The sequence below is a fragment of the Vigna unguiculata genome, chromosome 3 (assembly GCF_004118075.2).
Source record: "Vigna unguiculata cultivar IT97K-499-35 chromosome 3, ASM411807v1, whole genome shotgun sequence".
NCBI lineage: Eukaryota > Viridiplantae > Streptophyta > Magnoliopsida > Fabales > Fabaceae > Vigna > Vigna unguiculata.
In genome coordinates this window covers 7,059,121-7,074,123 of record NC_040281.1, presented here as the reverse complement: position 1 = coordinate 7,074,123, position 15,003 = coordinate 7,059,121, and the positions used below count along the sequence as shown (strand labels likewise).

General features: G+C 31.7%; 2 protein-coding genes and 1 long non-coding RNA gene across 4 annotated transcripts; 2 read left to right on the top strand and 1 right to left on the bottom strand.

Annotated features, from left to right (window-relative positions):
• Window positions 1-1,507: 1,507 nt before the first annotated feature.
• Window positions 1,508-4,341, bottom strand: LOC114177055 (F-box protein At1g10780-like). 2 transcript variants are annotated; one of them, XM_028062282.1, is made up of 4 exons: window positions 4,233-4,341; window positions 2,617-3,354; window positions 2,007-2,287; window positions 1,508-1,920 (listed from the first exon to the last, which is right to left on the bottom strand). In XM_028062282.1, the coding sequence occupies exons 2-4, from the start codon at window positions 3,350-3,352 to the stop codon at window positions 1,684-1,686; spliced, it is 1,254 nt and encodes a 417-aa protein (XP_027918083.1). In that variant the 5' UTR covers window positions 3,353-3,354; window positions 4,233-4,341; the 3' UTR covers window positions 1,508-1,683. The 2 variants fall into 2 exon arrangements, with proteins under 2 accessions (XP_027918083.1, XP_027918084.1); XM_028062283.1 differs by lacking the exon at window positions 4,233-4,341 and adding an exon at window positions 4,057-4,206.
• Window positions 4,342-8,741: 4,400 nt separating this feature from the next.
• Window positions 8,742-10,054, top strand: LOC114177164 (pathogenesis-related protein 5-like). Its single transcript, XM_028062419.1, has 3 exons — window positions 8,742-8,862; window positions 9,141-9,804; window positions 9,899-10,054. The coding sequence occupies exons 1-3, from the start codon at window positions 8,802-8,804 to the stop codon at window positions 10,032-10,034; spliced, it is 861 nt and encodes a 286-aa protein (XP_027918220.1). The 5' UTR covers window positions 8,742-8,801; the 3' UTR covers window positions 10,035-10,054.
• A 3,846-nt stretch (window positions 10,055-13,900) lies between these two features.
• On the top strand, window positions 13,901-15,003 carry LOC114177165. The gene is made up of 3 exons (XR_003603103.1): window positions 13,901-14,307; window positions 14,421-14,473; window positions 14,727-15,003. It is a non-coding gene; the product is annotated as an uncharacterized LOC114177165 (long non-coding RNA).

Sequence of the window (15,003 nt, the reverse complement as noted above, 5' to 3'; positions counted from 1 at the left end):
TTTGATAACCCTATCAAGAATCACTCTCTAATGCAATGCTACACGCAATAGCATCAAAAACCACTCCTTAATGCAATGCTCCACATAATTGCATCAAGAACATCCCATACGTAGTGATAACAATATACATAATTAAGAAATAAAAAAAGTAAATGAAATGGTTACACCTGGGAATGCAGATTTCACAATCTAATCCTATTGCCAAGTAAGAACTCTTAAAAGCTTATCCATATTGAAGACTTCTTGGAAGAGCGTATGAAAACTCAGTAGATTCTTCTCCAAGAACTCAAGAATGTGTTTTTCCAATCTCCCAATTTTCTATGATTTCATCAGTAGCTTCTTGTTTTCAAAATCAATCAAAGATGGTTTATAAGGAAGCCACTGCAATAAACAACTTAATGGATTAGATAAGTAGGCTAATCCACTATTGTGCTTTTCTTACTTCTAAACTTATCTTAATCAATTAAGTTAACACTCTTAGGCTTGACTTACGTTGATTCATACACTACCTATTCATATGAATGGTTTAAACTCATTATTCGTAAGAATGTTGAACCATGTTACTTGATTTTGGACATCATCAAAACTTCAATTTGAGTGAGTCAAATCCCCTTTCAACATAATTAATAATGTTTAAAATCTTGATAATACTCCATACTCTTTTTATGTATTGTAATTGGAAATAATTAACTAGACACTTAACAAAATAGACATTTGAGCGCAAGTTTTTAGGAAAATGTGTGCAGCAAGAGATTGTAGACTCCATAAAATAAATAAATAAATAAATACCTACACTACACTCATAGGAGTGCGAGTTTTTAAGAAAAAGATAAAAATCCTAAATGAAAAGGTTTTGAAAAATGACAAACTCTTGAATCAACCGAAGGATGTTTTAAAGCTCTATGAAAAAGTCGTAACTTTGAAGAGAGTGCTAGCCAAATTTATTGGTAGAACTAAAAAAATATGATTAAGTTGTTAAAATATAATACAATTCCTACAGAAAGATTTGACTTAGGTTATGAAAGCAATGTGCACGATAAGATACCTTGATTTTTCATTATTGTGGAAAATTGGTCTTGCACCCAATTACTTTAGAACCTTTTTAGGAAGGTTTATCCAATACTTCTATAACTAAAAAATGGCCCAAAAAAGTGTAGAATATAATGATAAGGACTCGAAGAATCTAAATGTAATTAAAAAATAATACACAAAAAACTAAAGTTTAATCAATTATAATATAAATGTACAAGACTTTATATCACCACAAGTAGCTAAAATCTAATTAAGTATAATTTCCAAGGTGATTATTATCATAGTTAATAAATCACATATATGTATGATAACTTGTAATTAGATTGACTGCAAAATATATACGCACACACTATGAATGCAACTTTTTTCTCTGAAAAGAAGAATAAAATTGAAAATGGTGCAATGTAACCATGAATAATAATCCTTTAAACAGGAAAAGAAAAACATTAGGATCTTCAGAGCATCTGCAATTTTCTAGAATCATGGAAGGGATGCTAAATTTATTCTCCAAATTTACTAAACCAAGACTCAATTTTCAAATGAAATACACCAAAATTGTAAACCAGAAAAAAAGTTAACCAAATTCAGAAGAAAATCGTCTTAAATTATGAAGGCATGAAGAAATAATAATAGCTTCTTGGTGAGCTTTATTTATTCTATTCTAACTACGTTACGGTTCATGTATCTGAACCTGCAAATCTCGTCAAAAAAGTCTTCGACACTTCTATGGCAGCTTTTCATCTCCAGAATCTTTATAACCATGCTCCTAAGACTTTTCCCGTACTTGAGCAATGATTCAAGTGTAGTCAGTTTCTGTTCAGCATTGAGAGGTGACCTCACTGTGATCACAACCTCCTCAAGAAATGGAATCACAAACCCTGAATCCACCTGTGAAATATTCCCATTAGATGAATTGAAATATAGAACAAGAACCCTTAATCAGAAGGGTGATGATGATGATGTTATGAACTTACATGTTTCAGACTGTTCTTCTGGCATAGTGCTGCAAACATGGCTCCATGGATATCAAACTTTTGCAGCTTTTGATGACTGTTGAAGAAGTCAACAAAATCAATCTCTGGAAAGGGTTGAAGTGCATCATAGTCCCCACTGAATTCAACCTTCATAAAGAGGTGTTTCACCTCACTTGCCATTCTCAACATTTTGCATATGGCATCCCAGCACCACTGAATTCCCCTCATAGACAGGAATTCCAGAGCTGAAAGGTTCCCAAAATCAACCATGTATACTCTCCCTGAAACCATATCAATTTAAAGGAAAGTTAATTAAACTGAAATAAAGGGGAAAAAACATAAATGCTTTTGGTATATTCTCAAATTAGAATTTCACCAAAATAATGTAATTATTCAAGTAATAAAGTTTTGCATAGAAGATCAGTATAGGTTATCAAAGACAAACTAATTATAGATAGAAAAAACTATCTACCTTTTTCCTAATGAACAAACAATCCAAGAACACAAGTAGAGACACAAATAGTTTCATATCATATAATTGAGACAACAGTCAACAACAAACATATAAACATTAAAACAGTAACAACAACAACAACAACGAGTTAACTACCTGAGGTGTTGGATATGGAAAGTTCCCTCAAATGCTTGGTTTCAGGAACCCTAATCCAGCTACAGCCTTGTACCTCAAGGGACTCAATTTTGGGTGAAATCAGAATGAGAGAAGAGTTCCCCATCCCGTAAAAATCCAGCTTACACTGCTCCAAATATGGCAATTCGATAGATAAGGATCTAACTCCTTCACATCCAAGCAGCAACAATCTAGTGAGAACCGGACATGTGTGAAGCACCGCAATCAGCACATGATCCTCAAATTTCGCACCAATAATCTCAAGGTTCTTGAGGTTTGGAAACACATCCCAGTTGGGGGTACGCACCATCAACACTCCCCACAGTTTCAGAGACTCCAAATTCTTAGCAAAGGCAACATAGTCCAATTTGGAAGGGGTCTCACGATTGTCATTAAGGTTGTCCATTCGGAGCTCAAGCTGAAGAAGAGAATGCCCCACCAATGAGAGCCATGATGCAAGGCCATTAGCGGAAAAGGGGCTATACACAATTAGCTCCTCTAACTTCACCACTCTTGACACCATTTTTTTGATGACGATGTCAGCAGCACCCTCAGAAGACAATGGGGAGTCAAATGAATTGCGAGGAAAATAGAGGGTTCTTACATACGGGGTGGAGTCCTTCCATCGCTTGGAAACACAATTGCATGATGAAACGTCACGAGCACTGGTGATTCGGGATAAGATACATTGGAGAATGGCATCAGGGAGAGCATCCATAGCTGACAACAAGAATGAAGAATCAAATAGATAGTTGTCAACATGTGCACGGAATCAACACCATCTTTCAAAATCAAAATGATGCAGTTAAAATTGGTCGCATGCATCACACTATATCATTCGGCTTGAATGAGAAAAAAAATACACAACAGCAACAACAACAACAAAACAAAAGTTTTATCTCATTAAGCGAAAAATTGACCACATAGATCACACCACATTATTCCTCTTTTGTTATGAAAACCACACACAACACAACAGCAACAACAAACCTTAATCTGTGGTTGGTTACATGAACCACACCACCTTATCTGGCCCAGATACTATAACAAAAACACAACACAGACAACAAAACATTGTTTTTTCACAATTTTAGTAAACAAAAAAACACACGAACTTGACATGCACAAGTATTAGAAAAGTCCATAAACCACAAACAACAATCTCCCTCAAATTTCATACATCCTATGACCAACCTACGAGGAAAATAAACATCGAAAAACTCAAGACAAGAAAACACTGATTGAACGGTGAATTTTACAACTTTCTACAACTTCAGCTGTCAGATTAACTGTCTAGTAACAGGGAAGCCAAACATCGAAACAATCTCTCCTTCTTTGAACGAAGCACTAACTATAAAAACAATACAGCGTGTCAACAAATTCCAGTCCAATGTAGCATATGGGAATGCAGAAGAAGAATACCCAGATGCCAATTAACGAAGGTTCTCAGATTTGCATTAAGAAAAATGACATTTTTAATCTAGCATGATATAGAAAGTAAATGAAACATTGAGAAAGTGAAACAAAAAAAGGTTTGTGTAGATAGAACTGAGAAAGAGAAGAGTGAAGAGAGTTAGAAGTGAATTGAGGAAGCTTACCTAATAGGAATGGAAAAAGGGTAGCATGGAAGATCTGGATGGGATGGGGTGGCGATAGAGGAACCCTTTTTCTCTCTCTCTTAATTGGCAACAGTGAGAGAAAGTGATAGAGAAGGGAGCGGGAGTTTAAAGAGGACATGGTTTTTATTCGGTATTTCGAAATTTGAAAACCATACTCTCACAATATTTTACTATTTTATCTCATTCATTATGTTCAAATACAGTTTAACCTGTTAAAGAATCTTGATTATGATGAGTTTAGAGTTCAATTTTAGATTGAAGTTATCAATACCACGATGAAGACAATAAGTTATGAGTATTGGATAACACTAAGTTAGGATTTAAAATACTTAAACAGAGTTATCAGGGTGATATAGACTGTAGATTAATCTTCAAAGTTTATCATAAACTTATTGTTAGTATTTAATGCCTTACGGTTTAAGTGAGAATGAGCTTTTTTTTTTATATTAAATAAAGTTTTATATTTTGAGCTTTTGAATGAAAAATGAGTTAAATTTAAAGTTGTTTATTATGTCATTTTTGTATATACTTTTTCACTTTGGATTAATTATAGTCGTTATCGATTATCGAGTTCAAATTTATTGTCGGATTTCCTCACATCATTTTCTGTGTTAAGCATTTAAAATACGTTGACATTGGTATATTATTATTTTGTTAATATATTTTAAAATATTAAAATCAATATTCATAAATATATTTTAAAAAATAACATAAAATTTTTTAAAAATAATTTGTCCTTATCAACCTATTTAAAAATCACATCATGACAGTTAATAATTTTTATCGATTCTTCTTACTATATTGTTTCCACATAATAATAAAATAAACAAAATTGTTACATATGTATATTCCTTTACTTTAAAATAATTGTGGCAATAAAATATAAATCTGATCTTCCATTTCTGTAAAACTCTATTATTAGATTGAATCATGTTGGTCTGTTATTTACCTATTTATGTATTGCATAAATTTTCAAGGGTGATTATTTTTTTTAACCCCATGGTTTTTTATTGAACTTTTGTGGAGTTATTGAAAATGTCAGAAATATTAATGCTTGGATCGGAAAATTCTGTGAAACATGTTATAGATTAAATAATTGAAAACACTTTTTTTATCAAAAAATATCTTATAAAAGATTTTGCATGCAATATTTGTATGTAAATTTTAGAAGAAAAAAATTCTGGCAAAAAATTGAAGAATCTTATATGAAGGGTGACTACAAACACATCCTCGGATTTGAGAAAGATAAATAAGAAATATAAAAGAAGTAAATGTTGATAATTATAAATATTTCATAGTTATTCTCTCAATATAGTCTTTTAAACTCAGCAAGACATTAACTACTTTACTTATTATTTGTCTTTCTCCTTTAAACATTTCTCTTAATCATTTATGCAAGTTTTGGTCTAGATCTAGGTTTACTGGTCATGTCATATGTGACACATTTGTCAACAATATGAATGAAACTTTCAATAGTATCATTGTTAATGCAAGAAGTAAACTCTTTATAATCATACCAAACGAAAATAGGCTTTATATGATGAAAATGTGGGCTACCAAAAAATTGAAGGTCACAACTTTATAAGGTTCTATCTCCTTAAAGATTCATAACATATTTCAAAAAGAATCACATATAACAAAATATTGGATCCCGAGGTAGCTATATATGTAATTTTTTACATTTTTTTAAATATTCCACCTTTGACTTCTTCTTTTTTACTTAATGTGTACTTATTATATTTGACAGCTGGTCAGGACAAAAAGTGTTTGAAGTAAGGCACATCTCCATGATTGGAGATAAATATACACTCAACATAGACACTTAAGACTACAATTGCAAGAAATGGCTCATCACTGCCATGCCTTGTTACAATGCAATTGTAGCTATGAAATTCTTAAATTTGAATACAAAAGACTACATACCAATTTGGTTCATACGATCCATATATGAATAAACATATGGGTCCATCATTTATCGAGTAAATGGCCACCTTATATGGGGAATAACTTGTTTTCCTGATGTTCAACTCCCACTTAAAATAAGATTGTCGGGAAGACCAAAGAAAATAAAAAAGGTTTGAAGATCGGGAGTTAAGGAAGAATGACACCTAATTGAGGAAATGTTGCATGTACTTAGGCATTTGTGGTCAAATACATTAAGCACTTTGTATTATTTTTGTCAAACATTAATGTTATTTACTATTTAGCAAATTATTTGGTGTATTGTTATTATATATTAATTCACAAGTTTTGTACAATGAACTACATAAACAAGGATTACCATAACAATTTTACGAAAATTGAAATTTATTTGAACAAAACATAAACATTAATTCATTTATTCATTTTTTAACATATATAACAAAACAAAATGAAGATTGCAAACATGAACACCTCAAATTTTGAACATTAAAGACACCAAGACTATGTTCATTGCATTAACAATACAACCCACCCCTACTAATAATTGGATCCTTTTTTTCGAAACCCTAAGTTGAATTCTCCAGATCAAATATCTTCCTCTTTTGTCTGGCGATAATAGCATCCTTTCATAAACATTTTTTTCACAACACAATTTAAATTAGTTGCACCACACCACATTAGAAGAACCACTTTGTTATTCAACACAAAATAATAGATATTTCTATTAAATGATATTATTAGTTGGAACTTGTAATTAGGACGACCCCAAAATTGTTTACCAATGTTCTTTGAAATTTTCATTATTCTCATGGTTACCAGCTCTCCAACTACAAATCAGGTTAAGCAGATTCCCTTTGAACCACCACCAGGAGAGGAACTCTTACAACAATGCTACCCCCAACTATTACGATAAGAGAAAAAGATTGAAAAAGAGACATACCTCCCGAAACAACGCACATAGGGGGATGAAGGACTTTGCAGAACCACTTTCTTCAAGCCACGAAAAAACCCACATCCACTATCTTTCATGCATTGCAAACCCTATTTCCCTATTTATCCCCAATTTTCATTTCAAAATAAATTAAAATTTGTCTCATACAATACATTAATGAGTCTCGTAATAAATACAGAACACACAATGCAAACAGTGTCAGGCTGTAGTGTTCCATTAATGATTTAAACATTGTTACAAAAAAGGACCAAATTGACCAGAATTAGGATTTTATTGAACAAAAAAAATGAGGACCATATTGACCAAACTAGATGAAAATTGGGACCAATATTGTATTTAATTTAAACTTTAAAATTTTTGTTCTAACTTTAAACTAATTATAACCCTCAACCAAAATATTTAACAAAAATGTGAATTTTAATAAAAACATCATTATAACATTTATATAAAAATTAAATTTAGTTTTAATAGGAAGAAGGACAAAATTGGTTTATTTAAAAAAAATGAGACTAAATTAAACAAAAATAACGAATATTTGCACCAAATTGAATATAAAATATTAACTTTGATATATGGCATAAGATTGACACATAGACATTTTTTTCAAAAATAAATAATTTTTTAAAATAATAATAATAATAATCACGAAATAACACGTGACCGTCACGATTTATTACTGTTAATTATTTAAACGATATTAACAAAAATGACCAAATTAAACAAAATTAACGAAAATTGAAACATTTAAGTACTGAATTGTTGAGAACACAAAATTTTGTAATCTAGCTATCTGTATCAATAAACTATAAAATAGAGGCATCACTGTAACCTTTTCTTGATCTTTCTTTACAGGAACCGTTTCAGATCAAAATCAAAGTTATGGAACGATTTAAAAAGCTTTGCACATTACTGATTCTATTATATTGCAGTTAATGTTATGCAGAACCTGAAATTTGGAGAGAAAAAGGGAAATGGAAGGTTCCAGAACAGTCCTTGAGAGTTTTCTTGGATTTCTTATAATTGAGCTATATAGAAAGTCCTTGAGAAACCTCAGCTATAGAATGTGAGTGAACAAATAGATCCATGACGTGCACAGTTTTGCAATGCTTTGCTTTGAGATTCTATGTTCTAACTGGAAAAGTTCCTTTCGGAGGAAGAAAAGGTCCTACGTGCACTTCAGAAACAAGCATCCCTCAGGGCAATTCGATTTTGAACATTGTTAATTTTTTTCATGTCAATTCTGCGATTCTGCAGTATATGCGTTATATATTGTTCTGCATCTTAAGTGGTGTCATTTTCCCATAATTTGAACGAAACAGTTGAAAAAGGAAAAGATAATCCATCTTTATCTGACCAACCATGTCAGTTAAAACATGATCCTCTAAATGAGATATCTCAGTTACTTTGATTCTCTTAAAACAGGAGAAAATTAAAGAAAAAAAAGAAAAGGAAATGCTTGTAAGATTAGTGAAAAGTGCGTAAAGGTGCATAACATATGAAATTTGAAGATATCAGTGTTACATAAGCGGGCAAGGTATTTTTGGTCTGATTAAGCAAGGAAGCTTGTTTAGGTTGTCAGTATTGTTCACAAACTCTCTTCCTCACGTATTCTTTCACTGTCCTCTTAAATAACAACCCTTCACACCACATCAAATGTCACACACACAAGGAGCATGGCTAATCCACACACTGCACTGCTCAAACTCACCTCCATCTTCATTTTCATTGCCTCAGGTATTTCCTTCTTCAAGCTTTATGCGTTTCCAACCAAATACTGTAAACCTTAAATACAATTCCTTAAATGTTTCTCATGATGTTTTCCAATTGAAGTTCCACTTATATCACTTAGTAAAAAACTTTTATTACATGTTGAAGATCCTACATCTACATCGAGATAATGCAGATTTACAGTATATAAATAGCTATAAACCTTACTTTATAAGTTGGTTTTGTGAGGTTAAATTAGTTTTAAAATCCATTTTTTACGGTTGTTTTGATGTTTTGGTTGGCAGCACCTGAACTTGGAGGAAGCAGCAAGACATTCACCTTGGTAAATTACTGCAAGGAAACAATATGGCCTGGAGTAACACGCAGTGACAACCACAGTGGCGATGGATTCACATTGAAATCAGGACAATCAACTGTTTATACTGCTCCTGATGGATGGAGTGGGAGGATATGGGCCAGAACAGGATGCAACTTTGACAGTGGCGGCAATGGAAAGTGCCAAACTGGTGGGTGTGGCAGCAGCATGAACTGTTCTGGCCCTGGAAACCCTCCTGCAACAAGTGCTGACTTCAGCCTTGGTGAAATTGATTACTATGATGTTAGTCTTGTGAATGGCTTCAACTTACCGATAGTAGTGAAAGCTATGAATGGCACAGGAAACTGCAGCACTGTTGGGTGTGATGGAGATTTGAGGCAGAATTGCCCCTCAGAGTTGGCTTCGAAGGACAGTGACAAAGTTATTGGTTGTCGGAGTGCGTGTGATGTCTTCAACACTGATGAGTATTGCTGCAGAGGGACTTATGGAAACCCTGCAACATGTTTGCCTTCAAACTACTCCAAAATTTTCAAACAAGTGTGTCCTGCAGCGTATAGTTTTGCACTTGATGATCCTACGAGTCTGATAACATGTTCGAAAGCAGATTTTGTTGTCATATTCTGTGGATCGAGGTAGGTTTGGTTTTGACAGTTAAATGTTTCAACACATCATAGGATTATACATGATGTTTTTCATATTTCTTTTGATTATTGTTGTTGAATGCAGGAATCAAACCACATGCTCCTATCACGACAAACAGGTTGCATGTAATCGATCAAAAGGTTATAAAGCCATACCACAGAGCTGGTGGATCCTGATGTTACCATTCACATACATGTTCACTTTATGGATCATGCCTTAGCCAATTATGTGATTGAAGGCCTTTTTCTTTGTAAAATTCTTTTGCATGCGTGAATTTTTTGTTGTTGCAATCAACTAGTTCAGTTTAACAACTTCTTATACTCATTGATTTTCTTTGAGCTGTAAGCACAAAAAGAGAAGATGCTTCTCACTGTAATTTCTTCCACCTAAACACATGAGAATCTCCTCATGCATTAACACATGAATGATGTAAAGAATTTCTTATCTGAATCTTCAAATTTTTTATCACTTATTTTTCCAGTTCTTGTAAGAATACTGAAATAGAAGCCACCTAATAACCGAGTTGTAACAGAAAAAGACAATTGAATGAAATTGGCGACACCAATCACACTATAAAACCTGATAAATTTATTTAAAAATTTGTATACTCATGGATGCATGTGGAACTATTTGTGTACTACTAAAATAAAAGTGAGTCTAAATCTTACATGAAATACAAATAGCAAAATGAAACACCATATAAAAAATTCCATAAATTCAATGTTTTGAGATAATTAATAAAAACAACATTAGTAACACAACCATAACAACAAACTACAGTGGTGTAAACTCAATGTCTCGAGCTATTAAGTTAAAAATAGTGTCAATATCTTATATTTCGGTCACATACAGAAAAGAAGCATATATCAAAATTCAGCTTATGGGGAGATACCTTTCTCTTTAAATCAGACTTCAAATGAAATGCAATATTTTGAATGCAGTGGAACATCAGCTATCTTTTATCATGGGATGGGACCTGCAGTTGCAAAGAAAAGAGGGAAAAGGGCATTGGGTGGCGAAGCAACCTTATGAACTAAGATGTGTTGTCACATTTTGTTGTCTCCATTGGGGTAACACTTTGAATATGTATAAGAGTTCCATTTATAACCCTCATTTCATTGGAAAGAATTAACAATGTTCAATTGCTTCAAGCCATAGTACCACATTCTGGAAAAAGATCCAAAATATTAACCACATCAAATTGCTATAACTTCCTATCTCTGGCATTCCATATAACAAGGTATTAATTAGAATAAGTTAAGAAAACTATTGAATTTTATTTCAATTACTTAAAAAGGTGATACTAAAACAATTTCTAAAAAGTTCAATTTGTATATTCATGGATGTATGTGAAGCTAATATGAATGTTAGAATATGTGGTTCTCATTCAATTCCTATTACCACACGTTACTTAGTTATTTAAGCACTAATTATTAATCATTATTCTGCTTAAGTTTTGAAGACTCTTCAGATGACCTATCTACTAGTGCAGTTTTTGAAAACTTTTCATATGACTTATTAACTGGTTCAATTTTGAAGCCTATAAATAACATCTCCATGACTTGAAGAAATATATAAAAAAACATTTAGAGAGACACACTTTGTAATATACTCCCGAGTGTATTTTGATGAGAATTCTTGTTCCCATTCAAGAGATTTGTACTCTTCTTTTCATAGTGGAACTTTGTTCATTATCGTCATGTGATTTTTTCTCTTACATTCAAAAGAGGTTTTCCACGTAAATTCTTGTGTGTTATTTCTCTCTTGTTCTTTTACTTACTTTTCTTTAATTTTCCATTCTTACGATCTTGTGCTTCCGCATCTACGATACCATAACACTGCATATACAAAAGTAGCATACTCAGAGTTAAACTTACGAAGATACCTTTCTCTTTAATTCAGACTTCAAAAGAAATGCAATATTTAATGAAATGGAACATCACGCATCTTTTATCATGGGATGGGACCTGCAATAAAAGAGAGAAAAAAAAAAGACATTGGTGGGGAAGCAACCTTATGAACTAAGATCTGTTACCACATTTTGTTGTCTTCCATAGGGTAACACTTTCATTATGTGATATGGTTCAGTTTATAACCCTGATTTTCATAAAAACAATGAACAATGCTCAATGTTGTTTCAAGAAATACTGGGAAAAGATCCAAAAGGTTGTTCTCCAAAGTAGCCATATCAAATTGCTGAACCTACTTAAGTTTAAAGAAACTTTAATTCTACAATATATTATGATGTAATTCATAAGTTACCAATATAATTTAAAATATTAAATAAAGTATTTTAAATTAAATAAGATATTATATAATGTTATACAATTTAAAACTAATATTTAGGAATGAATAATTATTTTAAAAGTAAATATGACTTGCAATCCGATATTATATTCATAATTAAAAAAGGAATATGTAAAAGAAAAATGATCTCATTCTATTCGTATTATATTATATACTAGTATAAACATATACGTTATCGTGCATGTGTGTATGTATTTTTTAAATATGTATGATATTATAGTAGTAGGTGATGATAATTAATATAAATAAAATTATATTTATTAAAAATAAAGTGAAATATATAAAAAAATATGAAAGAATAACTGTCGATAAATAAAAAATAAGAAAAGAAGTGGAGATAAACGATTTTAAAAAAAGTTTGTAAAAGTAACTATCAATTTTAAAATATTTAATAAATAATTATATTTTAAAGAATAAAATTGATATTTTGAATGTATTTCGTCAAACTAGAATTTTTTAAATTAAACATAAAACTTTTAAAAAGTTATATAAAAGTTTTTTATAACGTAACACATGAATTAATGCATAAATCCATTTCAATTTTTATTTTTGTCTTAGAAGTGACTATAAAAAAACTTGTTTAAGGTATTATAATTAAAGGAAAATCGATAACATAACATATATATTAATCTTATTAATCTAATTGTCTTATTTTGTTATCCATTAATATTAAGAGCTGGGCAACCAATCTGTTTTGAAAAACCACGAGACATTTTTGGTGAACCAGCATTTCAGACAAAAACCTTGTTTAGTTTTTCCTTTGAACGAGTAAAATTAGCCGTAAAGGGATATGATTCAAACGAATGAGAATGTTTTACACTCCATAAAAGTGTGTCATGATTATGTAATAGAAAAAATGATTATGAGACAATTTTAAAACTAAAAGAAAATTTACTACAACAAAATTTAAATCATTCACATTAATATATCTTTTGAATATATATGTGCATGCTCTTTCCATGGTTGATATTTTATTTTATATATATACCAACCGAACACTTCTTATCATTATGTCTAGACATTCAGACTCCAAAAACTGACCAAATATCATTCAATCAAGCCAATTTAATAGTTTAACTGACGTATTTATAGTAAAAACTTTAATACATAAAAAAATATAATATGACTTCAATTTTTTTATTTTCACTTTTTACTTTTTTTATGTGGTTTGATGTGAATCATTAATTAATATATCATTTTATTTTTGATACGATCAACGATTCACACTAAATCATGTCAAGAAATAAAGGATGGTAAAGGATGAAAGTGAAAGTATAATTTTCCTTAATATAAATTATTTAAACTATATTGACATTAAGAATTATAGATTCTTTATTAGATATTTGATGTTATTTTTGTTGCATTGATATATTAAAAAAGTTTTTAACATATTTCAAAATATATACTAAACTCATTATATTCAAAAATTACAACATAAATGATACAAAAACTAGTAAAAAATTAGTGTGTGACAAATTAAATAATTAGAAACTGAGTGGGGGACATGGCGAGCCCATTTTGCTTCCTCCTTTGGAAGCAAGTCAAAAAAGCATAGTGAAATCACAGTGCAAGCAAATTACAACATAACAACCAAGGTCAAAGAATTAACCATTTTCAAGATATAATTAGAAGCAAAGAGTGTTGCATTCTAAGGGCACAAAAGTCTTAATTCAAAAAGAGTAGACCATATTTTTGTCATAAATGTACAACACCTAAGCAGATATATATATATATAGCAGCAATTTAAACTTCTCTAAAGAAAACCAAGGGATTCAAAGTCTTTGAAAGCAACAGAAGCACCCAAAGGCCAAAATATTCCAACAGATCCATGCATGCTACACCTTTCTACAAAAGGCCACTCCCATTTCAAAACTCATCATACAAAACTATTCCTTCCTCATTGCTTAGTCAAAACCTATCTCTCATCTCATCATCTTCAAATATCACCCAGAATTTCCATTCCCTCTGCTTTTCTTTGCTCTATATAGCTTCTAGGGTTTCTCAGAGGTCTTGTTCCATAGCCATTTTGGCATTCTGTCCACCTCCATCAGTGTTGACAATTGGAGGTGGCCAGAAGACCAAACGGGCTATGTGAATTCGTATCTAAGAAACCCTGTGGGCTCAATTCTCCATCATATTATTCCTTCTGAGTTCTGCATAATCATAGTTTTCCTCATCATGCACATGTTAATTCACTTACACTCATAGCATGATTCCTTTAACTTTGTTCTCAGAATATCTGCAGTCTGCAACTTCTTATATGTCTCAGCCTAATGAGTTTCCGTTTACATTTTTGCAGATTATTCCTTCTTTATCTGAAACATGCAACTTTTCTACAAGGAACAACATAAGGTACTTAGTTTTTGCTTTTATTTTTCCCAGTAAAGAGGATCTATAGGGGTGGAAGTAAGTGACTTAACTTATTTGTTTGGTGTTAGCTTAAGTCAACCAGCAAAGGTGAAGTTGAACGTGAATAAGTAAATGTTTTATTTAAGTTCCCCTTTTGTTAGTGTCCTAAACTTTTGTCTTGGCTTTGATGGCAATGTTGGACCTTTTCAATGGTCTAAACTGAAAAAGTGTTGTGGATATTTGCATGCGGTTCCAGTTGTTGAAACTCCATTGGGTTGTAGCAGTTGCAGCATTGGATTCCTAGAAGCATTAGGGTATGATTAATTTAGACTTGGCAATGCTGTTCTGAGGCCACCATTATGAGTTGTAGTGTTTTCAAATGGAAACCAAATTCCTGCACTCACATAGCATAGCAGCACCAACCACCAATTCTTTGTCAATGGGAGAGGAATCTATTAGTGCCCTTTGGACCTGACACATATCATCATCATATCATGCAACAATGAATCACTGTTCACTCTTCCAAACCAGAA

Excerpts from the sequence above, each read along its gene's own strand:
- LOC114177164 (XM_028062419.1), top strand. The coding sequence starts at position 8,802 with ATGGCTAATCCACACACTGCACTGCTCAAACTCACCTCCATCTTCATT. Across the intron at positions 8,863-9,140 it reads CTTCATTTTCATTGCCTCAG|CACCTGAACTTGGAGGAAGC; the intron begins GTATTTCCTTCT and ends TTTGGTTGGCAG. Across the intron at positions 9,805-9,898 it reads GTCATATTCTGTGGATCGAG|GAATCAAACCACATGCTCCT; the intron begins GTAGGTTTGGTT and ends TGTTGAATGCAG.
- LOC114177055 (XM_028062282.1), bottom strand. The coding sequence starts at position 3,352 with ATGGATGCTCTCCCTGATGCCATTCTCCAATGTATCTTATCCCGAATC. Across the intron at positions 2,288-2,616 it reads TTCCATATCCAACACCTCAG|GGAGAGTATACATGGTTGAT; the intron begins GTAGTTAACTCG and ends ATATGGTTTCAG. Across the intron at positions 1,921-2,006 it reads AGAAGAACAGTCTGAAACAT|GTGGATTCAGGGTTTGTGAT; the intron begins GTAAGTTCATAA and ends AATATTTCACAG.